Source organism: Ammospiza nelsoni, chromosome 20 (genome assembly GCF_027579445.1).
Source record: "Ammospiza nelsoni isolate bAmmNel1 chromosome 20, bAmmNel1.pri, whole genome shotgun sequence".
Taxonomy (NCBI): Eukaryota; Metazoa; Chordata; class Aves; order Passeriformes; family Passerellidae; genus Ammospiza; species Ammospiza nelsoni.
Window position 1 is genome coordinate 594,291 of NC_080652.1, and position 25,305 is coordinate 619,595.

General features: G+C 46.0%; 2 protein-coding genes and 1 long non-coding RNA gene across 3 annotated transcripts in view; 2 read left to right on the forward strand and 1 right to left on the reverse strand.

Moving 5' to 3' along the window:
• Nucleotides 1-2,756: 2,756 nt before the first annotated feature.
• LOC132082424 (ficolin-1-like) lies at nucleotides 2,757-11,914 on the forward strand. Its single transcript, XM_059486687.1, has 9 exons — nucleotides 2,757-2,835; nucleotides 3,620-3,751; nucleotides 4,489-4,542; nucleotides 6,410-6,445; nucleotides 7,640-7,675; nucleotides 9,479-9,606; nucleotides 9,992-10,133; nucleotides 10,669-10,803; nucleotides 11,667-11,914. The coding sequence occupies exons 1-9, from the start codon at nucleotides 2,757-2,759 to the stop codon at nucleotides 11,912-11,914; spliced, it is 990 nt and encodes a 329-aa protein (XP_059342670.1).
• A 1,606-nt stretch (nucleotides 11,915-13,520) lies between these two features.
• LOC132082426 (uncharacterized) lies at nucleotides 13,521-16,433 on the reverse strand. Its single transcript, XR_009419796.1, has 2 exons — nucleotides 15,857-16,433; nucleotides 13,521-15,353 (listed from the first exon to the last, which is right to left on the reverse strand). It is a non-coding gene; the product is annotated as an uncharacterized LOC132082426 (long non-coding RNA).
• Nucleotides 16,434-16,528: 95 nt separating this feature from the next.
• Nucleotides 16,529-25,305, forward strand: part of DPP7 (dipeptidyl peptidase 7) — a 45,446-nt gene continuing 36,669 nt past the window's right edge. The window contains exons 1-2 of the mRNA XM_059486684.1: nucleotides 16,529-16,651; nucleotides 16,956-17,069. Of these exons, the coding sequence (XP_059342667.1) occupies nucleotides 16,579-16,651; nucleotides 16,956-17,069 (187 nt within the window). The 5' untranslated portion in view covers nucleotides 16,529-16,578. The remainder of the gene's footprint in view (nucleotides 16,652-16,955; nucleotides 17,070-25,305) is intronic.

Below are 25,305 nucleotides of genomic sequence, written 5' to 3' on the forward strand. Positions count from 1 at the left end.
AGGCAAGGATCATCAAAAAAGGGACTTGGGAGTAGATTAAAACCCCACATCCTAAGATTAAAGCAGAGGCTGAATGGACCCAGTTTGTTGCCCTGCAAGGCCTTTGGGTGAATTGGGGTTACACTGAAGTTGAGGGAAATGCTGGTTTAGAAAAGACATGATTATGTGCACATGGCTTGCTATTAAAGTTGCATGTTAGAGCTCTGGAACCTTATGCATGAGAGGGAGAAACCCAGCATATGGGAATCATAGGTGAGTGAGTTTGTGGTTTTGAAAAGGTGTGTATGTCTTGGTTCATAGCATGCCAGTGCTAAAGAGCTACCATCAGGCCACATATTACATATCACAATGCAGCTGGAAGTTGCTTTTCTGATGGGTGGGTAGGTTTAGAAAAGAAGCTGAGAGTTACCTTATTTTGAGCTGTCATCTCTACCTTGAAGCATCTGGGAAACTAAATTTCAATAATTTGTATTTTGAAACTTATGTGTTCAGGAGTTTCCTACAAAATAGCAACACTGAGGGGAAAAAATTAAAATGTTTTGGAAATAGAACATCATATTTTCAAAATCACGTTTCTTCTTTGGTAGTGTTGTAAAATGTGGAATATATCAAGATTATCTGAAGTCAGGATGTTCTTTGATCCAAGATCTTTGTATACTTTCAAGCCTAATCAGCCCTCTGCAACCTTCATTGGGTACTGGCATGAGGAAAGGCAATTAAGGACATATTGATCTCTGCGCCAATTTCAATATCTACCCCCAGGAGTCTGACCTACTTTGGACTAAGCTTGTTCATTGGCAGTCTCCTCCCTGCTCCCAAAAGTAGCCGCGTCAACAAGGACACTGCTGCTTTCCCAGATGAAAGTGGGGAGATATTGATGTCCCCCGGGTTGGATGGAGCTCACAGCTGGTTACACTTAGGGGGATGCATCAGTGCTGGGCAGATACATCACAGCTGCTTTCATAACATACGTTCTCAGCCCAACCCAGACCTGCAACCTGCTAATAGAGTACCTGGCAAAAGCAGGGCAAACATTTTTAATCTATTTTTAGATCTGTCAAGACAGATCTAGCCTGGAGTCCTAGAGAGACTGTAATTATGGGGTAATATGTAAGGTCTTTGCTTTTTGGAGTAATTTACAAAAGGGAAACAGATGAAGGCAGCAGCTTTTGCCTCCAAGTTGAAACAAGGTATTGCAGATGTTTCCACAAAGAGAGGAGAGGCGCTGGGCAGGAGAAGGCTTCTCAGTGCAGGGGGCTGGCTCTACATCACTTCCACCTGCCCCCTACTCCAGACACCAATCCACTGCAGATGGACAGCACAGGCTGTACAGACGAGAAAAGAGAGGTGTACAGCTCCCATTCACCCTAGGCTGTCCTGCATGGATCTCTCTCTCCCTAGCACCTGCCAATCCTTTTTCTATTTCCTTCTGGGAGGCTTTCTCCTGAAGGAAGAAAGGATCTGATCTCATTTTGCTCCAAGAACTGCAACACACCAGCTGCCACAATTGAGATGCTCTTTCTCAGGTAAAGCAAAATCCAAACTTGAATGCAGACCATTTTGCCCCAATTCCTCTGATTTTCTTGCAGTTTTTCCAGATGGGAGAACAAAAGTAAGTGGTGCATTTCCCTGTCAGAGTTGTTTCTTAGGAATTAAAATGACTGCAACACCTACTGGATTATTATTTTATATTATTACATATATGAATAAGAATATGCATATGAGTGTATATCTGGGCTATATGGGGGATGCTAAATTTAAATAGCAATCAAATACTTACCTCTCCCTCACCTTCTTCCATTTGCCTAGCATCAAACTGTCATGTATCATTGGAAGTTGGGCTGTTAGAAGCACCTTATGACAGAAGTGCTTGAGGGGGAGCTGTGTTCTGCCTCTGATATCCTGGGAAAAATCTCCAATAAATCAGTCTCCTCTGAACTGGGATGTAACAATAAGGAGGAAAAACTTAAGTTCTGCCCTCTACTAAAATTCATAAACTTTACAGGCTCTGGGTCTGAAAATAATATGATGAAGCAGACTGGATCTAGTAACACTGCCAGAAATGAGCAAAGCACAGGGTGAAAGAAACCAGAAATCCTGCTCACTAATACAATGGACAGTTGGGGGGGGAGGGCGGGGGGGGGAATCAAACATGCTCTGTCTACCTACCCTTGCCTGAGTTTGAACTCTGTCATTCATGAATCATGTACAAATGGAAGCTTGAAGGGCAAGAAGTGGTGCTGGGCTGACAGACAGGAAGAGTACTGGAATGTGATCCAGGCTGTGTAGCCTCTCTCTGCCACTGGCCTCAGCTGACTTTGGGCTTTTGATTCCCAGTGCCTCAGTTTTCCCATCTACACAGTAAATTCTGCTCTTCATAGAGGGCTACTAGCAGGGAGGATGAGGGGAGCTGTCTACACTTAGGTAAATATGGTTTTGCTGGTTCATTTTATCTAAAATAGAAATACAATATGATAAGGGAAAGGCATCCGAAATTTACTGAGGACAGAGGTGAGGCAGGCCGGGGCAGTGAGGCAAGAACTTTTCCATCCCAACCCCAGACTTTTGGAAAGTAGCTTATCTGCGAAATAACTTGAGACTCAGCCAGGCCCCAGACCTGAGAGCAGCCAGTGGGCAAGTACAGAGGTGGAGCCTGCACTGAGGCTGTTTGTTAGATATAAAATGCTTGGATGGGTCAGTGCTGACCACAGCACCCGGGAAGTGGCTGAGGGGAGCTGTGCAGAGCAGCACTGGCCATGGGGACAGTGGCCCCAGTCCTTTTGGTACTGCTCAGCCTAAGAGTGACTATTTGTGATGCTGAGGACACATGCTCAGGTGAGTAAACCACAAACCTTACTGCCGTCTCAGACAGCCTGTTTCATCTCTCCTGATAAGAGAAAGAGGTTGGGAAGGGAGAGGGGAGGGGGGAGAAGTAGCATATGTTTTTTTTTTCCTTCTATGCTTTTTTAAATTCGGCTGCCAGTGGGAGGAGAGTAAGGGGAGGCTGAAGTCTCAGCAGCAGCTGTTTAAGAAAGCTACTGGCTCCAATTAGTGATGTAACATCGTTCCCTGACCAGTGGGGTGTCTAGGAACAGACAGTCTTCAGTGAAGTTTTCCCCCCCAGTTTGGATTTTTTTCAGTAGGGCCTCCATGCAGTTACCAAAGGATACAGAACAAGACAAAGGATCAGTCTGGGGATGCTGCGCAGCACAGCGTTCTCACTGTATTCCCCAAGAAGGCCTGGGGCAATTTCAAACAGGCCTGCCATCAGGAAATTCAGAAGAACTCTTACCCTTACTGCCCACAGATCCACCAGTGTCACTTAGTCTGCTATGAATACCCCATTGGGGCACCTCTCAGTTTATGTTTTATTAACTACAGTATATTTGTCATGCATGCAATGTCATATTTATCAGCCTCCTCTCCTATTGAACTCCCCTGAAGCCAGAGAGATGCAGAGTCTGGCTCCTCTAATATGTGAGATCCTCACTGCCATCTGTCAATCCATTCAACACCCTGATACTTCCATACTCAGTGCTTTTGATTATACTGTTCCTCAACTTCAAATTATTTGGATTCCTCTCCAAGACATTTCAGAGCCTTAATAATCTTCACAAAGACTGTCTTCATTTCTCAGAGGTGAGAATAGTGGGACTGCGTGATGCTGACCGACTTGCCATTCTTCAAGGATGTCCAGGGATCCCAGGTGTCTCTGGCCCAAAAGGAGAAGCAGGTCTCCCAGGAACAAAAGGTGAGGCCCTCAAAACCAGTGATGAGCACTGTGAGATGAGATGGTTTTGTTCCTTTGCATAGGAGAAGCAAGCTGAGGCTGGAGCAGTAGCTGGCCTGGCACTGGCTGCTGTGAGGAACTGGAGAACTGGAGACAAAAACACCCCAATTAAACATATGCTGGTACACATGGAGTGACCTGTTTCTTCCTTAAGTCCTGTCACAAATCTGATGTGATCTTGGGGTGTGAAGTATCTTATTCATTTCTTCTACAGAAAATCATCCATTTATTTTTTGGGTCTGTATTCAAGAGTCTGGGTGGGAGGGAGGCTGAAATGCTCCTGCCTGTTTTTTTGGGGAACAGTGTGGGAAATGTACTGGCAACCTCTATTCCGGGGAGCAAGGGAGATGGGGCTCCTTCAGAGCTTTCATAGCCAACTCACAAAGAAGGTCAATCATGTCAGCTGAGCGAGATGACCTACCATAGCAAAATCCATAGACTGGCTCGACGATGTATCAAAGCTCATAAGAATTTATATGTGAACTGCAAATTTAGACTTTGAATGGCAGTACCAGTGTAGTAAGGCTTCAATAGAAAAACAGGAGTAAGGTAAAAGAGTAAAACCAGGTTACAAGACTGAATCTTATTACGTCAGCTCCCCCATTTCTGTGAAAGGCAAGGCCCAGTTGCCCAGGCTTCTGTGACTCCCCACTCTGGTCAGTTTGTAAGATGCACATAAAAAATGAGTCTCTTTGCAGGAGAAACGGGAGACCAGGGATTCCCTGGGAAAGCAGGACCACCTGGTGCAAAAGGTAATGTACAACATATGCAGCTCTAATCTGTAAATGTCCCCAAGCTCAGGACATATATTAGGAGATTGGGTCTACAGAGATGAACTGCAGGACTGGCCATAGGCTAAGAAACGGTGCTGAAGTAGCATAGGAAAAGCCTGATTTGGGGTATGGCTCTTGCATGGAGTGAACACCAGAAACAGTGTCCTTGAGTGTCCGGGACCACAACACAGAAGAAGATACCACTCTTCTCAGAATTTCTCATTGACCCTAAAATCAGACCTCTCCCCATTCCCCATTCCTACCCTAACCTGCCCCCAGCACAGCAAGCCTGCCCAAATGCCTCCCAGCCCTGAGGAGCTTTGGAGCTCTCCATGGAGCTTCAGCCCAGAGGCCTGATGCAGAGGCACTATGCTGAGTGCTTGTTCTGCCAATTGACATGGGCAATTTAAAGAACATACCAGTGGAAAGAATGGTCTTATTTTACTATGAATATAGAGGTAACACAAAAGTTAAATAATACATTCAATAAAACTATATGCTTGGCTTTGGCAACAAGGAAAAAATTAGCAAGGTAATGCACCTAATCATTACTATACAAGAGGCAGGATAGTGATTTAGAAGGATACATCACTAATTGCCTAAATACTTTAACATCATCCAGTCACTGGGGAGCCCTGTTTCACAGGAAGGGCAACCCTTCCTGGCAACTGGGGAAATCCTACATGCTGTAGGAGATCCCATAGGTGAGGTCTCTGGATTTCCCCTGAAAGGGAGTCCAGTGTTTACAGGCCTAAATCAGCAAGCCAAAGTGACTTGATTTTATTTTTAACTCAGGAATGCCCAAATCTGATGGCATGCTTTCCACTTAGCCAGGGCCAGTGCTCAGCCAGAGCCCAGGTCTTGGCTGGGAGGGTTTTCCCCTAAAATACCTTACAAACAAGCCTCTCAGTTGGAAAAGTTTCTTAAAATGATACATTTCTTGCAGATAGCTACAGAAGGTTACAAACAGTTAGCATAAGCATCTTTGTCATCTATTTTTAGGTAAATAATACTGATGGTGTTAGTCACACAATATTCACGATTCATCTTGTAAGTCTACTCTGGCTCAGCCCTGCTGCTCAGACCTAGGCATATCATTGCTTTCAGCAGCCTTCAGCCTTCCACTCGGTGTGCAGTGCCCACTTGACCACAAGAATGAGATCAAACAATGGCACAGGATGAGGTTTCCTTTGTAATGGGATGAACCCCTGAAGAGGACAATGTCTATTGAGAAACTGGCTTTCACTGCCCAGGCCTGCTTAGGACCTTCAGCAGGAATGTGCTGCAAATACTGGAAAAGTGTCTCTACTAAAGGATCCAGCTGCTAGCACAAGGGAACTTGTGTAGGGACTGAGCAGCACTGACTAACTAAAGGGAAGACGTCCCTTTTTACGTGCTGAATATGAAGCTATTTCCTGGCCAAAAGCACCCAAGACTTGAACTGAAATGCCAGCAGGAGATGGACAAAACCACTGAAAACCCTGACAAACCCTATTGATCAAAATCTTTTAAGTGCCTGACTGTAAAGAGAAAGCCCCCACAAAAAAATCACTGAAATGGAACTGTGAAGCCCCATACATTCCAAGAGATGGAGAAGCAGCTCTCTCTCCGCTATATCCTGCTCTTCTTGCTGTTCCTGGGAGATACTGCTGATCAAGAGAACAGCCAGGCTGAGGCAGCAGCACCACCTGGGACACTCCTCCAAGCACTGTAGCTTTGCACCTCTTGACAGCCTCTCTTGTACATTTGAGACATATTGAGGGGCTGGAGCAGCCATTTGTAGAGGCACAGTAATTCATTTGCATTGGATAGTCTGTGATGAGCATTTTCCTCTCATATTTTGTAGGAGCAGCTGGAGAGCCTGGCTTCCCAGGACTGAAAGGTAAATCACGCTGTGCTGAATTTATCATGTGAGCTACTTTGTAAACTTCTACCCTGTGCTGTTCTCCTACATCAGATGAGAGCAGTTACAGAGACTGGATGGGGCTGTTTGCTGACAGTTATACCTCATCGTAGGCTCTGCCCTGGTGCAGGTGCTGTGGGTAGTCCTGCTCCCAAACCAGATGTTCAGTAACAGGTGCTGTTCTCAACTCAGGCAGCTGGTGCTGCCACCTGGCACCATCAGCTGCAGAAGCCACAGGGCTGAGGGACCAGCCAGATTTGCACAGAGCTCTTAATATTCTCATGCTATGGCAAAATGCAGAGGCTCAAAAGAAATTCAGTTGCTGCTAGTGCCAGAGGAACATGTCTCTACCAGCACTAGCAATAAGGTATTAGGGAAACATGGTTTTTTTCCCTTATGCCATCATCCTGCATGTGATGGCCACAGGCACCCACCACTGAGCACAAATCTGCACTGTGGCCTCCCCCTCTAGAATTTGGCTGGCAATCACGGGGTCCAACACCACTGGTCTGGCAGATGGTTCTAGTGCTCCAGTTGTCACTGCTGCTCCCAAACCACTGGCTGAAGCCCTGTACCAGCAGCAGCCATTCCCCTGATGGGACTTACGACTTGCCTTTCCAAGGTGCATTGCTTCCTCCTTCCCACATTCACCCACTCCTATCCCACATGTCCTAGCCCAGTGGGATTCACTGGCACAAACTGCTGGTAGACAGCTCCATGGGCTGCACAGCAGCAAGCAGAGCAGCTGGGTCCAATAGGGACACGTCCTGTGTCAGTCTCACCATTTGGACCTCTAAGCCCTAAAACAGATGCCAGCAGGAACTACATCATGCCGGGTCCAACAGGCCAAGAGAGGCAAGGCTGCCACTCCTTGTGATTAAATTGATATTGGCTTCCCACCTGCCTCTCTGTGCTTTCCTAGGTCTGTGCAGATAGGCTGGTGGGTCTCCTCTGGTGGGCCTGGCAGCAGCCAGGACAGCTTATACTGAGCAACCCTTCCTGCCTGCTTTCTCTATGCCTTTCATTTGCTTGGTGCAGATGAGCCAAGCACTTCCTGTAACATAACAGCTTTCCAGTGCAGCAGGATTTGTCTTGGCACATCTCAAGTACTGGGGAAGGGGAATGCTGGGTGTGGAAGGTGGAGAGCAACTGATGGTGTTGTTTATCCAACAGGAACAAAAGGAGAGCCTGGATTTCCAGAAATATGGGGTAAGTTTCATCCTAGGTCTTCACGACACTGGTCAGCTCTGCAGAGTGGATGGTGGTGGACTACCTGCACCAGAAGTCAGGACAGGATAGGAATAGAAATGAGTTCAGAGTGACATTGAAGAATGGAATAAGGAAATATCACTGTTATCTTTGCGTCTCACAAACACATGCAGCTTCTGTGGGTCTACTCTGTACTCCAGCCATGCTGGGAAAGTCAGGTCCTCTAAGCACTACTTAAATGTCCTGTCCTCCATGTGTCCTGGAGGAGGTCGATTTTTCAGAGACTTGGTGTCCTGATTTCTAAGATGAAACCACTGTAAACACCTGTATGGACATGTGGCTACTTCAAAGGCAATTATACTCCTGCACTTGCAGTGACACCTTTGGTACTTGCGGAGTTCATACGTGTGATAGTGCTCAGACTAACTTATTCACTGGAAGAAAAAAAGAAAAATAAAAGAAACAATTTTCAGTTGCCCCATCTGGCTCTGTCTCCATGAACTAAAGTTCAAGGACAGCTACAACCCACTCTGGCTACAGCTGGGTGCTCTAGGGCCACAATAAAGGCTCAGACAGATCAGAGCTGCTGTAACACCTAACAGATTGGGATGCCACTGAACTGGTTCCTTGCTGCCCCAGACACTTCTCTGGGCATGTAAAAGATTTGACTAATAGGAAGGAAAAGGCCAAGTCCAGGACCATCTCCCTCCTAGGAGACCAGGGTACCCTGCCTGGTACAGCTGTGTACACATGTATCACACACAGCACACTGGGACACATGCACCACCAGCACCACCATCTCTGATCATCCTCCCAGGCTTTCCCTAAAACAACTACTGACGCAGCTGTAGGTTAGGATGTCTGACAGGGACAATTCAGTCTCCTGTGAATCTGAACTTCTGTCAGCAGGTATGGTTTTGGGGAGGGAAAAAAGTATACATAAGATGCATATATATGCGCACACACACACACACGTATATATATATATAAAGATACATATTCAAAAGCACTTTGTTTCTTGGGGAGACCTCAGTGTGGCCTTCTAGTACTTAGGGGGTGCTTATAAAAAAGCTGGAGAGTGATTTTTTTGCAAGGACAGTGATAGGACACTGTCACTGTGTGATTTACAGAACGATTTACAGCTAAAAGAGGAGAGATTTAGATTAGATATTAGGAGATGATTCTTTACTCAGAAGGTGGTAAGACCTTAGCACAGGTTGGCCAGAGAAGCTGCGGCTGCCCATCCCTGGAAGCGTCCAAGGCCAGGTTTGGATGAGATTTGGAGCAACCTAGTGGAAGATGTCCCCGCTCATGGTAGGGGGGGCAATGAGATGAGCTTTAATGTTCCTTCCAACCCAAACCGTGGGTGATTCTATGATGCAATCCATAAAGGATGAGCTGAACACTGTTCACTGCCTCACAGGGAACACTGTCCTGTGTGACTAATTTATTTGCTGTCCACTGCCCACCCACTCTCTGTGCCCTGCATACATTCTGGAGCTGGGACAAATTTCTGGATCATGAGTTTGTCATCTTTTTCAGTGCAGCTCCATCATACAGATCATTGCAGATGAGAGGAGTCTCAGCACCTTAGACCATCTTTTTTTGAAGGTGCCCATCTCCCTGGCAACATATGGGCCCAGAAGCCATGGCAGAGTTTGGCTCCCAGCAGCTCTGCATTAAGGTCCTGCAGTACAAAGAGCCAGATAGGTGGTGAAGGGCTCAAAGGCTCAAGGCTGGTGTGCTCCTGTGAAGAGTAAATACATTATAACTCTTTGCACTTGATCTGTTTGATTTGCACAGAACCGGAGAACTGCCAAGAACTGTTGGCCAAAGGGAAGATTTTCAGTGGCTGGTACACAATCTACCCCCAAGACTGCAATGCCACCACCGTCTTCTGTGACATGGACACGGATGGTGGGGGATGGATTGTGAGTAGGATGAGGAGAGGGAGGTTTACATGTTCCTATAGAGATTCTTGTTAAGGCTGCAAAGGATGGCTCAAAAATAGAAACACAGCTGAAGTTCACACCTGCAAGCCAGAGTGAATCCCTCTGGACACAGGGGATTCCCCCAAGACTTGTCTCTGGAAGCAGGCTGGGAGCCACAGACCCACTCCCTGATTAAATCAGCAAATCATTTCCTTTTCATTTCCAAGGGCATATGGAAGAGATCATTGAGCAAGGGATTCTTGTGGGGTTTGCTCCCCAGACACCTACAAGAGTGTCCTGATGCAGGGGAAGCATTCACCATGGTGGGTGTGTCCCCCAGGCACTGTGGATGCTTTTGAGTGAGGGATGGGCTGGTGGGGCTGAGGGTCTCTTTCAGGTTTTTCAGAGGCGCTGGGATGGGTCAGTGAACTTCTTGCGAGATTGGGATTCATACAAACGAGGCTTTGGCAACCAGCTGACGGAGTTCTGGATGGGGAATGACAACATCCACTTCCTCACCTCTCTGGGTAAGGTCTGCCTCTGTCCCAGGCTGGGGCCATGAGAGTCCAACCCCTATACCAAATTGGGTCATTGCAGACCTCTGAGTTTCTCATATTCATCTGAGGTCCCCACTGTTAATCCCAAGCAGGATGCAGGCTCTTGCAGCCTACTGCACACTGGAAACTGCACTCTAAAAAAAAGCAAAACTAGAAATCAGGGAAGAGAATGAACTAGCTGCATGATCTACCCTGGAGACAGGCCAACATATCTTCCTACTTGGACTGTTTGTGATGGCATCATCTGGTCCACACACAACCTCGGAGTTACAGCTGTGTGCAGGACCCCTGCCCATGACCACCCAATATCATATCTGAAAAGGTGCTTCCCTAGAAAACCATCAAAGGTATAGGAGGCTCTGCAGGAATTTTAAGGAAATCAAAATGTCTCAAGTAGTGGCAGCTCCTCTTAAGTTAGCTCACAGCACCTTAAACCCTCCACTCTGAAATCCAGTGGCATACTCACCATCTGCCCTGCACCACTGCTGTCCATCTTCTCTTCTAGGACCCTGTGAACTCCGTGTTGACCTCAGAGACTTTGAGAACAACTACTATTTTGCCAAGTATGCTTCATTCAGAGTTTTAGGAGAGTCAGAGAAATACAGACTGATTCTAGGAGACTTCCTTGGTGGAAACGCTGGTAAGTTTGAGGCAGCTCACTGGGAAAGTCTGTTTCCTAGAGCATTTCAGAAGTGTTCAGCTGCTATGCAGAGACGTATCATGCACACTCCTTGTATCAGCTACATTTTGGGTCAGTTTTTTAAAACTGGCCATGGTACCTCAGGTACTGAGTGACCTCTGGGTACAGGGATGGAGGGGGACATGCATCACCTGAAGAAATGTGACTCAGAGCATTACCTTCAAGCCCAGCCCTATGGTTTAACTGCAAATGAGCCTGGTCCTGGGCAGCACCCCATCCGAATGACCTTTCCAAGAGCTCTGCATCAGCCAGGTCAAGGTCTGCTTTTGGTTACATTGGCAGGAGACATTTGCCCAGGTGGTCTAACATTTCCAGGGCTGGGGTGCTGTTCAATACCTGCGGCATCAGCACTCCATCCTCTTAATACCCGATTTTTATTATTTTTTTTTAAGTAAACAAATCTTCAAAATTCAATATCCATCATTCAGGAATGAGTGAAACCAACACCTGAGAGAGCAGTGCTCTAGGTTTATGTGGCTGTGCACACAGCAACCCTGTCTGGTAATTCAGACCTGTGTATCTGCAGAGAACCTGAGCATTCCAAGAGAAGTGACATCTGTGTACCTGTGAAAAGAATCTGGCCCACTTGATTCACAGGCATAGATAAATTCTCCATGTGTTTTAGCAGAGCTAAGGATACTTTTGTCCAAGACAAGGAGGAAAGAGAGCAAGAGAGCAGCAAGATTTATACAACCTGCCTTGCACCTGGCAAGGGCCACTGGTGCCCAGCAGGGGTGCACAGACACATCAGTGTCCTGTTTGTGATCCCTACTGCAGTAACCATGAACGTGTGTTCTCTGCAGGGGACTCCTTATCGTACCACAGGGACATGCCATTTTCAACAACAGATCACGACAATGACATGAGTTCCTTTAACTGTGCCACAGAATATAAGGGAGCGTGGTGGTACAATGACTGCCATTACTCCAACCTGAACGGGATGTACTGGATGGGTGCACATGGGAGCTATGCTGATGGCATCAACTGGAAGACAGGCAAAGAATACCATTACTCCTATAAGCAAACAGAAATGAAGTTCAGGCCAGTTTAACATGGTAACAGGGTGCCTGACTAGGTCCAAGAGGTGCCACTCACCCACCAACAGAAGACACAAAACAATGTTGCTTGGGGACAAAAATGGACCAGAAAGAGTATTACAGGTTGTCCCTTCTGCCTAGAGCAGGATTTTTGAAGCCAGAAGCGGTACTGGTTTGAGCTTCCGTAAGCACCAGATCCTGACCCTCTCCCACCCTGAGTACCTTCAGCAGCCCCACTGATGCAGACTGAGCCCAAGTACCTTCTTCTGAAAAGTGTGTTATCTTGATTTAAAGACCAGGTGATGAGTGGAGCCAGTGCACCTCAGTAAAGCTCTCTGATATTACTACCCTAAATGGTAATTACTGCTAATCTCCAGTATAATCCATGTATATGAAGACTCCAATTTGCATGCAGCCTCTTTCTATTGGACCCAAGAGCCATCCAAAAGGCACTGAATTCCTGACCTGTCCCACTCTCCCCGCAGGCTGTGATGGAGCCACAACATAGAACAGCATGGAAAAGACTGAGCTTCCAGCACAGTGTGTAGGAATCCACGAAATCAGAGGGTTTTGGGAAAGCTGCAAAAGGCAGGCCTCAGAGACAGCAGAACTGTGATTAGAGCTAAGCAGTAGCCATGAGATAGGTCAGCAGAAAAATTATTTAAAAAGTAGAAAAGCAAGGACAAATAGAACAATGGTCTGTGTATTAACGCTTGTCTAGAATAACTCCCTAAGCTACAGAAAAGTTTATCTAGCAAGATATTAGGAAGTTTGAAGCTTAATAATGGAGCTCTGTGCATTGTGTTTTAATGCTTACAAGTAGGTATTGTATTCAAAATAAGCAAGCATTGTTTTAACCAAAGGTACGTGTACTTATAGGTTGGATAGAACTACTGTCAATGAGCTTTTGCTTTGTGTGATTGGTCAAAAAACTTCTAAAGTTGTAACACTAAGTTCTTGGTCTGCTGCTTGGGATGTGAGCTGCTGGCATCTTCCTACTGTCATAACCATGTAATGAGATTGATGCTGAAAAATAAAACAGCTCAAGGCACGGTCCACAGCAGTCCCGTCCCGTTTGTGATTTGTACACATACCCCTGGCCAGCGATACAGTGCTGTCAGCACTACCAGTTTCCCATTTCTTTCCCAACATGTTCCAGGACCTCAGGTGGGACCCCAGCTCCTGGAACCAGAGCAGAGTTGCTCAGCACTTCCCACCAGGACACAGCTGCAGCTGGGCCCAGAGCAAGCTTTAGCCATTCTTCCAGGGCATGTTTCTAGATCTCATTAGTTGCTGTGGACCAAGAGCTGTATGCAAAACAGTCTGTTCAGCATCATGTGTCGTACCAAGACACTATAGCAGTGTCAAGCCTTGCACATGTTCATCATGTACAGTGCCAGTACCTTCCACTTCATCTTGTTTCCAGCAGCGTTTGAGAGTGGCCTATCTGCTGGTGAGTGGACACAGTTCACCTGGTTCATGTATTATATTTGACTATCAGCAGAACTGGGTCTCTTCTTCTTGCACTTATGCTGCTGGACACCTCGCCACAGCTGACAGAGGAGAGCCAAGCGCTAACTCGTCACTGCAGGGATAAACAGAGACAGCAGAAATAGAGTATTTCTTTGTGTTATGTTTTTAATGATCCCAGGTTTATTTCACTGTATATTGCACAGATATGTAGGAAGGGCAGCTCCAGCCCTACAAGACAGAATCCAAACCTTGTGGGTGAGAAAAGTGAGAAGGTCACTCAGCCTGCCACAGCAGGTCAACAGTGCGCTAAGAAATAAACCTGAGGGTTTGCATCTCCCCACTCACTCCTGTCTCAGTTTACTTCTTTTCAGTTACACAAGAAAGAGTGTGTCTGAGCAGAGAAGTGCACACTGAAAGCCCCATAGTTACTTCTCCCTCTCCAGGAGGGAGCTCTGTCTTGTTTTTCTGCTACTCCCAATTAAGATTCACATGCCCTCACCAGTACCAAGGTCCAAGAATATTCTGCTGTATCTCACCCATCTGCTGCTGATGCTGTCTTCCAGGAGTAGCTTCTCAGACGTGCAAGGTACTACCAGAGACTACTCTGCAGAGATATATAAGCAGGTGCTGATATACTCCGCTATACACTAGCTAAAAGTGCTAAATACCCTTTCTCTGCTCGCCTCTAGCTTCTCCTCTTACTACACAGAAATCTTCAATGTTTAAATTTTGCTTGTAAAGGACACTGATGAGACTTTAAACAGACTACTTACTACACAGAAATAAAAGAACTACTAGTAGATAAAATACAGTGCACGATAAAGGTAACTGTATTACATCCAGTGAAGAAATAGTACACATTAAGATTCAGTGTCATTTACCACTAAATGGATGGAGTGTTGAGGGTTTCTTGCAGGACAAAGGATATATATGCACAATCCAGTCTTCGTAGAAACTGAGTAAGGTCACAATGCCCTTGAAGAACACGAAAGAAGAACACACTCAGCGGCAGACAGTTCAGCATGTAAAGGCAGACAAGAAAATCGCAGTGAGACTCATGAAGATGAAACACTAACTAAAATTAACTGAAAGCTTAAAACACATGCACAGAAGGATTTAACCAATCATGTATTAGCTTGAGGCGTGAAAAATAGAACACAGTATAAATATAGCTTGCTTTCTGCAATAAATCGGCTTCACATAATCACATTGATCACGGTGTGATGTCCCTTTCCTGATCCTCCGCAATAATGGAGTACACATCAAATTCTTCCTCTCAATTCCCAGGAAAGTAACCATGGAATTTGTGTCCAAACTCCACAGAAGTTCCTGCATGTTTCCAGAAACTTCCAAGAAGTTTCTACCTCCACGAAAATTTGTGTAGCTTTTATAGTTGTAAAAGTAGTGTCTTCAGTCAAGAATTTCTAGCTTATCTCCCCACATTTGTTCTCACATCCAGTTGTTTATTGGGAGTTCTGCTTCTGGTGCCAGAGAGAGAAATAACACTTCTCTGTGCAGTATAGCCCCAGCTTCCTGCTGAGCAGTGCAGTCACATCACTCCTCAGTGAACTGCCACATCACTGTTGCAGAGCCTTCAAACCTGACCTCCTGAAGAATCTTTTCGGGAGGCTGGTGCTGTAACACCACTTTGTGCAGTTTTTGACAAGCCTGCACATGGATTTATGTTACCGCTTGGTCACGTGGCTGGCACAAACCTGCATGATGCCTCCCAAACACAAGGCTCAGTGCTGTGCCACTACCAGCTCCCTGCACTCCACAGGAACATGGTTTCTCTGTCCCTCCAGTGCCATCATGCTGAGCTCTGGCTCAAGGCAGCAGCTAGCATGGCCCCAGAAACATCCACCCAGCACTTTACAGGAACAGCAACAGCAAAAGACAAGGTCAAACTTTTCTCCTGATGTCCACCATGCCAAACCAAAGTTTCTCTCAGACATTGCGGCCTTTCTCATCATAATCTCACTGAAAGTGAAAGAAGTTGATAATAGGTAACTCATGTAAGCATGAGTTAACTATTAAGAGTTAGCAAATATTAAGCACAAGCCTAAGAAGCAGGACACACCTTAGCCTTGTCAAGATAAGACACAGAATGCACCTTGTCAAGGTAAGAGGAACAAAACCTATTAACAGCAGAAAACACTGAACCAGCCAGCAAAGGACGTGCATGCTTCAGAAAGAAAGCTTAAAAGTGCAAAGTGAAGAAGACTACCAGCCTTCATCAGAACAACCACTGAGGAAGACTCGGAGCCTTCTTCAGCGTGACCAACAGAGTACACTGTGCTTGCACGTCACATATGCTAATGATATTAATGATTTTTGAGAATAATTTGTATCACCACTTCAATCCCAAGGAATGTAATGAATATGCATGAAATTTAGCCATATATTGTGCTGTGTGAAAGTGCTGGGTGTGTTAGGAGGAGCACTCCCCCACGTACCCAGTGCCAAATAAAGCAAATACCCACCTCACTGAGTCAGTGTCTGAGGGGACTCAGCTCAGCATTGGAGTGAATCAAAACAAGAGAACTGTCCCACAGTGTTCTCCTGGGCTACATGAATTCTGCAACCCTGAAGAAATCCAGCTGTTGCTTGAAGGCATGGCCTCACCTTCCTCTGCTTCATCGGCCCCTGCCTTCTCTCCTGGGCTGGCACAGGCCTCTGCACGGACTCCCTTGTGAGCCAGACCCGAAGACCAATCCCTCATTAAATTAATTCAACGGAAGAAAAGCATAGCTCCTTCTCAGCTGGCTCAGCTTCCTGGGCCTGCTTTTCACGCAACGGCACGAACCTGTGCCTGGGAGGGACTACAACAAACACCTGATGGGGGAGGAGAGGCCCCCTTCTCCTAGTTCTGACCTGAGCGTACACGGGATGGAGTGGCCAGGTAACCTTTACCAGAAGTACAAATTACAGAACTAACTTTCCATATCTGCTGCCTTTTTAGTCTCTGCAGTACGCAGTGGCGCGGGCCCCTCCACCCCCAGGAGAGTAAGGAGGAGGAGGCGGCCCGGCCCAGCCCAGCCCGCTGAGCAGTGAAGCCGCCGAGTCGAGCCGCCATAACAGGCCCGCGGCGCTCGCGTGGTCACGTGAAGGGACGCTGAGTCACCGCATGATCCCGAAGCGGTGGGTCACGTGACCGGTGTCTGTGCGGCCGCGCTCGCTGCGCGGCGCAGGCGGAGCGGCTGCCATGGAGTCGGTGCTGCTGCTCTCGGCCCTGCTCCTGCTGCTCCCGCCGCTGCCGTCGGCCCGCGCCGCTCCCGGTGGGTGTTTCGGGCCGGACCCTTCTGCCTGTCACCCCTGCTCCTCGGGCCGGACCCGGCTGCCGGAGTTCCTCCTTCCTCAGCCAGAGCCCCGGCCCTCCCGTGAACAGGACCCTCTACTAGCTTTCCCAGGCCCTGGGCAGGACTCCGAACTAGTCTCGCTGGGCCGGAGCCCTCAGCCAGCCTGGGGAGCACCGAGAGGGTGCTCCGAGCTCCCCGGGTCCCAGTTCCCAGGCTGGGTTGTGCCGTACCGGGTGACCTCGCCTGTTGTCGGTTTCCCCTATGCTGATGATGCCCCCTCCAGCTGCCCGGGTCGTGTGGCCCGGCCTGGAGGAGCGGCTCTTTCCGCAGGTGCGGGACCACTTCAGCTTCGAGACCTGCGGCAACGAGACCTTTCCGCAGCGGTACCTGGTGTCGGGTAAGTCCCGTGGGTGCTGTGGCTTCGGGGTGGATTCCTTTCTGCTAAAGTTTTGACTGCCTCTGTTCGGATGTAAAGCAGGAGCTAGAACACTGGGCAGCCAAGAGTCAGTGTTAGCCACGGGCCAACCCTGTACGAGCCAGGCATTCCCCAGCATTGTCTATATCCTCCTTTTCTTTTTAATCCACTTTTTACAAAGGCATCTACCTATAGAACAAGGGGGCCTGGCTTTAAATTGAGAGTAGGCCTAGACTGCACATTAGAAAGGAATTCTTCCCTGTGAGGGTGGGGGAGGCCCTGGCACAGATTATGTAGAGGAGCTGTGGCTACCCCATCCCTAGAAGTGTCCAAGGCCAGGTTGGACAGGGTTTGGAGCACCCTGGGGTAGTGGAAGATGTCCCTGCCCGTGGCAGAGGGGTGGAACTGGATGAGCTTTAAGCTCCTTTCCAGCACAAACCGGTCTGGAATTTACTCCTTGCCTTCTGTTCTGGCTGCATGGTGCAAAAGGGATTGTGGGGACTGACATCTCTGGAGCAAGAGTAGGCTAGAAGCAGGAACTGTGTTAAGCTTGCACCAGAGCTGGCTCTGTGTGTGTGTCTTCAGTTGACGCTGGCATCTCTTACAAGTGCATGTAATTGAGTGTTCTGAATGTGTCAGGAAAAACAAATAGTGACTGAAATGTTGCACTCTGTACTGATCATTTTTAGGAGTAAAGGAGTAAAATGCAAATCACTAACCGAACCCTCTTGGGTTAGTGGTTTGCACTATTTAAACTTGTGCAACTGTAGATAGCTTAATCCATGTGAAACAATGAGCACTGCCAACAAGGAGCCAGCCATGTCTCATTTTTGGGTCACTGACAGTAAAAGAGAAAAGGCCTTTTTAAACAGCATGTGACTAAAAATACAGCAATTTCCATAACCAGTGTCCCATGTTTTTCAACCCTGCCTATGCAGAGGAATTGGGGAGCAAATTGCAGGGAGAGAAGAAGGGCGGACTTGGGAATAGCAGCAGACGTGAGCACTGCCCAGCTTAGTGCCCACTTGCTGCTGTCTCCCAGCTGCATTGGGTCTTCAGATGCTCCAGCTTGCCTTCACATTGCCTGCTGCTCTGCAGCTTGTCCAGCACCTCTGCCAAGTTGTGTGTTTCACCAGGCATGAATTCATGGATCAGTTCAACCCAAAGATACAGATACACCACTGCATTTTGAGAGCATACCCAAGGCTGCGATTTCACTAATTGGGTGGCCCTTTTTGAACAGAATGTTGGAATTACATGGTTTAAAGCATTGTGCAACTTCTATTTGTTTTCTTTTAAAGTGTTATGTTTTATCTATGAGTCCTGGGCAGAGCTGAATAGGATTTGTGAGGAGTAAAATATTATCAGTGCAGTTCTGCTGGTTTATAGAGAGTTTCTTACTCAAAATTCCCGTGATTCCATTTCCCTGTACTGTTTTTTTGTACAATATGAGACTTTTCAGATTATCAGCAAGAAAACAAAAACTAATTTCACAACAGGGAATCTGATACTCTTGAGTTTAGCTAACAATTCCCCAGGATTTCAGTCAGAAAATAGGTACATTTCTAAGAAGCCCATCTGGTTTGGTTTTGGTTCCTGTGATGGTTGTTTACTCCAGGAGCCATGAAGCACATGAGGAGAAGAGCCAGAGGAAAGAGAACACAGAGCACTCCAGTTACCTACCCAGCATCCAAAGCAAATGCATCGCAGTCAGTTGGCCTCTTTGTTAATGAAGAGGAGCAGTTTCACTAATGAGAGGTTTCAAATCCCATTTCAAGCCAAATCTGGCTTTGTCAGTTCTGTGCCGAGAATGCCAAGAATTAAATTTGGGCCTCTCTGTTCATGAAAACAGCCTCATGTGACAGCAACATCCATGGGAAGACACACAACTGTTGTGCAGGGTCTCTTTCAATGATGTGTTGAAATCAACACTTAACTGATGGTCTGAGGTTTGTCATTGAAGAATACTATTTATTATCCCTCCTAATTCCTGTGCAGTTTATCACTAAGCTAAAATCAAATGTTTGTTAAAGTCAGCAAGCATTAGAGCAACTGTTTGTTAGATAAGCCAGTGTTAGCATCACAGCTCAGCTTGTCCTGCCAGACTCAATTTGCATTCAGTTATAAAGTCATCTGAGGATGAAGCACATTATTTTCATATATCATCATATATATACGCACACACATATGCATGTGTGTTACATATATAACATATATCAGCATATCCTGGGCTCCTCTCCACAGTGTGGGCAGCAGGTGTGTGGGGGGATTCTGTCCCTCTGCTCAGGCAGAGGGAGGCAATTCTACCGGGACCCCGCTGGTAGAACTGCCTCCAGGCCCAGGGACCTCAGCACAAGAAGGATGTGGAGCTGCTGGAGTGAGTCCAGAGGAAGCCCCAGTGATGATCATAGAGCTTATGTAGCAGAGCATCTCACCCTCTCCCAAGAGCTTATCTGTCGTTTGTTAGCCAGTCAGATAATTCAAACAGGACAAGCTGTGTTATTGTGTTTTGGGCGCATAGGTTCACACTGGTCTGGTATTTCCCAACTGCCAATAGATACCTTACTGTTGACATGGGATCTGACAAGATAAGCTGGATTTTGACTGACTGATAGCTGTTCACTTTATAACTATAGAAGTCACCCCAAACTTTCACAAAGCAGAAATCTGCTAAAATATATATATTTTCTGGAAATGTGTGGAGTTTCCCTGTCGCAGAATGAGGCCTTTGTCGGGGATGAGCCGTTTGTCGGTGAGGGGAGACTCAGACACTCAATATGAGTGATGGCAGGTTCCATTTATTGAAGAGAGCATCAGACACTTATACAGCAAGTAATAAGCTTATGAATATTCTGTAAGCCAAGCGATCTATTGGTTAAACTATACCATCAACTCTTCCTCATTCCTTTGGGCCTACATTCCCTATTTCCCACGTCTGTCCGCTTGTTATCATATCCAGCTAGGCCCAAGGACACACTATCTTGCGCTATCTTGCAGGTGCAGGACTTGGAATTAGCCACGGCCTTGTACTTTTCCAGTCTCTAGTCAGCTAAATTCCCAACATTTCCCCTGTTTTCTTTTGGAAGAAGCAAAGTTCTATGGGCTAACTGTGTCACACTCTTTGCAACACAAGAATAGGCAATTCTAACAACTATTACATTACAAGCAGTATTCTCAACTAGCAAGGTTTCTCTCTTATGAGGGATCTAAGCCAGGGAGACAAACTGAAAAGGCTATCGCTATTTATAGGATATGCTATACGACAGATACAAAAAAGATTCTGTGTGCTACAAGGCTCAAACAAAACTCAGGTGTGCCAGTACAACCTACAAAAATAAGCTAAAGGAGCAACATGTGCGCAGGTTTCATCTGTGTTGATTGTCTGGTAAGTTTGCTTTCCTTCTTCAAACAGCAGATATACTTCAAACAGGAATGGCTCTACTCACAAATGCTTCTGATTGTCTCTTTTAACTAAAGTTTCTCTGATGTTCACGACAACACCTTGCACACAAGTCATAATAAACGCCTATCATAAAAGCATAAATCTATCTAACTTCACTTAATAGAAATTAAACTGAACAGCACTTAAACCTGTCGCAGACATTTTTTCATAGAAATCCTTTCTTTGGGATTTGTTCATCTTCTGGGAAGCTGAGGCCCCAGAAGAAGAATGTAAACAATTGTTATCGGCTGGTGTGGACTGTAACAGGTGCAGTGGTGATTGGGCTTCTGTGAGTGTTTGGATTTGCTGACCACTTACAGGAGAGTTTGTCCTTGCTTTCTGCTGGACACAGAACTTTGTTATTCATTCTTTTCTATGCTATTCTTAGCTTAGCAGCCTCTGCAACTTCTCTCCTTATTCTTTTTAGTATAGTTATAATGTATTATATATCATATATCAATAAATCCAGCCTTCTGATCATCAACTAAGATTCTTGTTCAAGATCAGCATTCTCAACGGGTTGGGGGGTTGTTTTTCGGGAATTGTCCCATGGAGGCTGCCATCTCTGCCGCCTCTCTTGCGCCCTAGTGGTGGGGGGCAGGTGCATCCCAAGAGCTCTGCCTTTGGTCCCCAGCCCAGTGGGAGCGATGCCATGGGGCGGATGGAAGACACACCTGATGCATTTGCATTGCAGGGGAAGAGGGCACAGATGGAGGAGACCGTAGCTGGTTTGCTGTGGGAAACAAACATCTCCAGACCCCAGATGGAATTTCTGGGGAAGGCTTCTGTTCCCTCACTGCTGCTGGCATGCCTCAGTGGTTTTGGGAAAAGGAAGCATGTCACCACCTGTGCTGCCATTGTACTGGCAGCAGGGTGCAGGCCTGTGGGAATGCAGAGCCTGTTTCATGGGTTTGGCCTGGCCTTTTGGGCTCAGAAAGTTTCTGGGCTAGGGCCATCACTTGGCCTCCTGATGTTTCTGGGGGTTGTGATTTCTCCTACCAGTCCTGGCCCCCCTTTGTGGGCCAGTTTTGGGGTTCCTGGTCTATTGAAGTGAAGGGCAGACGACCATCCTTTAATGCATCGAACTCTGATTTATTGATCGATCAGTCACTTTAAATAATAGTGTTAATGAACTTCATGCATATTCCAAAATCCAAGTTCACGATAGGCTAACAGAGAAAACTCTAGCCACTCCTTTTGTTTTACGATACCTATAATTGTTTATTAAAAACAGAACCAGTGTTCCCACTGTGATATGAAAGGTTCCCAAAACTTCCATATCTGTTCCCAGGGTGCCATCTTTTCCCAGAGAGGGTGTTTTGCTTGTTATGGGAAGACTGTCTGAGAACCTTATTGTTTATAAAGTGATGCATGAGAGAGCCTAATTGTTTATAGAAATCAAGCCTGGGAACTGCTTTTGGAACTGCTTTGCAACTACCTTTTACTGTTCTCTCAACTGTATGCCTTCGTGACCTTTTTCTTTAAGCCATGCTTGAACTAAACTCTCCACATCTCCCCCGTCTTTTTCTTTTTGAGAAAGGAGGTTAGTTTGCCAGGTTTTCTCTATCATCCTACTAACCATTTTTTGGATACAACTACAGAAACAAGGTAAAATAAGTAAAAGCAATAAGAGTACACCTAATATCCCTATAGCATATATTACAAGGTTTCTTAGCCATGGTCCCAATCCTAAACTTTTAAGCCACTCATCAATTCCCAATCCTTCTTCTTCCTTAAGGCTGTTAAGCCCTAGCCGTAGCTCCTTTAACTTAGCATGAATAGATACAGAATGATCAGATAAATTCATGCAACACATCCCTTCAAACTCTTCACACCCATGGCCTTGTGCTAGCAGTAAGAAATCTATGGCAGCTCTATTTTGTAAAACAGCGTGATTAACACTCTGTACATCTGCAGTTAACATATCTAATATCTGTGATGTCTTATTCAATTCACCCTTAGCCCAACACCCTATTTGCTTTGCTAAAGTCATTGCTTTGCTTGCAGCACCCCATGGTAGGAAAGCTGAAACCATCACTTGTTTAAATTTACTCCAGAACCATGGATCTCCTATTTGACTACAGTCTAAGCTATGTAAGCTGCGCCTTTGCCTGCTTGTCTTATGACTTAGTTGCATTAATACAGATATATTAGGGTGGAATAATGATAACTTGCCTAAATAACAAGGTCCACCCTGCGGCTGGGCTGGTATTCCATTCCAGGCTCTATCTCCACAAATTAGAAATATCCCTGTGGGTAATTTCTTAGGTGTCATGATACTAGAGCCTTTACATTGGTTATAAAGCTGTTTGGACACTATGTCTGGGCTTAGAGATGAATCCAGAGTAGCCCATGTCTGTTTATGTTGATTCATCTTTTGAGAATTAATCACAGCTAAACCACCCACCGTTGGAAGTGCTGGTCATGCTAGCATTTGCGCTTCCGAAAAGAACTAACTCCTCAGGTGGGGAATGCAAAGGAGTATTAAGTGACTGAATTAGCAGGCATTGGCGGTAGCCGTCACTCTGACTGGCAGTATACCCTTTTTGTGCGGGCAATTTAATATTTACCATATTGCGCATACATAAGGCACGGTTATTAATAAGACTGCAGAATTCTTGAGGAGACCATACTGGAAGCCCTACCAAACACGTTCAAAATGGATTAGTAACTCCTCCAAGGCTGAGACAAAGCGATGACTGATTAATCTGTCTAGCAAGTGTTATCCATACATTATCTCTAGGTTGACTAAAATGTGTTACCTTTAATTCTTCAGCTACCACTACACCAAGCAATATAACAAAAGTAAACCTCATTTTTCTGTTTTTACTTTGACCTTCTTTTTCTTATCAGTTTTTAACCTTGCTGTTCCCGATACCTGAAGACCACACCTTTGTAACCTTCTAATGTAGTTATCTAATGCCTGATTGGGATCTCCTCTTATAGGCCCTACAACAGAATGTTGTGTTAAAGGTACCAGTTTTCTACACCTTACAGAGGCTATATATGATGCACTTTGAGCTTTAACTCTTTTCAAAATACACTGTACCTCCCACCGATAATAGGCCAAGATTTTCTGCTCATGAGATTCATAAAGGTCTAAAGCTGAGGCAGTGTTTAGCCCTGTCTCATTCCGTAGTGCCCACTCCCAATTATGTTCCCAGGTATGTCTATAATTACAGGTGTTACACCATAAATGAAAAAGTGACAACTGATCCACCCAAAAGGTCTTATCACAACCCCCACAACACAGTGCAACCCAAGCAGCACAATTTGGGCTGTGACATTCAAGGCAGCTCTCTTTTGCCAGTCCTTTTATATGGAAAGATGATAATGTCAATCAGTTCCCTGGTCGTCTGGCAACGGTGTGTTATGGCCCTGTCGATCGCCTTTGAGTGTCCCTTCAGTTGAAGCAGTAGTGGTCTCAGGATCAGGAGCAGCTTCTTCTCCAGACGGTCCTTGTCCTCTTCCGTGAGTTGTTCCACCAATCACTGCATCAAGAACAGGTTTAGTCCACTTGGCAGGTACCCACAATGCTCCTGTAGGGGTGGAAATACAAAGATATCCCCTTCCCCAGAACAGGACCTTAGCAGGATCCTTCCATAACCCTGTCTTGGGATCTCGGTATTTTACCCATACTTCTTTTTTCTGTTCACCAATCTCTTGTGGCTTATAGTGTAGTCCTGCTGGGGGTTGCCCTACATCTCCAAACACACACAAATGATTAATCCCAAATAAACTTTTCAATAATCTTGCCTGGGGGTCAGTTACTTCCTCATGCTTGGCTAAATACTTCTTTAAGGTACCATGTGCCCTTTCAATGATGGCCTGCCCTGTTGGGGAATTTGGGATACCTGTAACATGTTCAATTCCCCAATTCCTTAAGAATTTCTCTATCCTTTGACTGATACAGGCAGAACCATTATCTGTTTTAATTCTTTTTGGTGTACTCATCACTGCAAAGCAACTGTACAAATGTATAGCTCTTTCTCCTGTCTGAGCTGTTGCCCATATTTGCTATAAGTATCAACGGACACATGTACATACTTTCGTCTGCCAAAGCTAGGGACATGTGTAACGTCCATTTGCCATAATTCATTGGTTTGCAGGCCTCGTGGGTTTACTCCTAGGCCTAAACCACTTCCCCCATTATGGTGACTACAAATCGGGCAAGCCCTCACAATAGCTTTTGCTTCTGAGAGTGTTATCTTAAATTCTCTGCTTAAGCCTTTTGCATTTTGGTGAAACGTTGAGTGGGCTTCTCGAGCCAATTGGTGACTTGACAGAGGTGTGCTTTTGGTAATGCTGACCAATCTATCTGCCCTATCATTTCCTTCACCTAAACCAACATCCCATTTGTGACTTCTAATATGAATTACAGCGTAAGCATGTTCCCTGGATCTTGTAGCTCTCTTTAACTGCAATAATAGTTCATATAGTCTTTGATTTTGCACCTCTTTTATGGAAAGGTCTTCAATTCTTGCTACAACTCCTGCTACATACAGAGAGTCTGTAACAACATTCAAAGGTTCCTTAAATTGTGCCATTGCCCATACCACTGCTAACAGTTCCATGGTTTGTAGGCTGTCCACTGCTTCTGCTTGCAGAATATGATGCTTCCATACTCCCTTTTCTTGCCAGGTTATTGCAGCAGTTCTTGATTTCCTGCCAGTGTCTGTAAATGCAGTAATGGCACCTGAGATAGGAGAATTCTCTCGCTTTGGACGAGTTATCCAGTCCCAGTCCCCTATCCATTGAATCAAAGCTGGTCGAAGC

Excerpts from the sequence above, each read along its gene's own strand:
- LOC132082424 (XM_059486687.1), top strand. The coding sequence starts at position 2,757 with ATGGGGACAGTGGCCCCAGTCCTTTTGGTACTGCTCAGCCTAAGAGTG. Across the intron at positions 4,543-6,409 it reads AGGACCACCTGGTGCAAAAG|GAGCAGCTGGAGAGCCTGGC; the intron begins GTAATGTACAAC and ends CATATTTTGTAG. Across the intron at positions 6,446-7,639 it reads TGGCTTCCCAGGACTGAAAG|GAACAAAAGGAGAGCCTGGA; the intron begins GTAAATCACGCT and ends TTTATCCAACAG.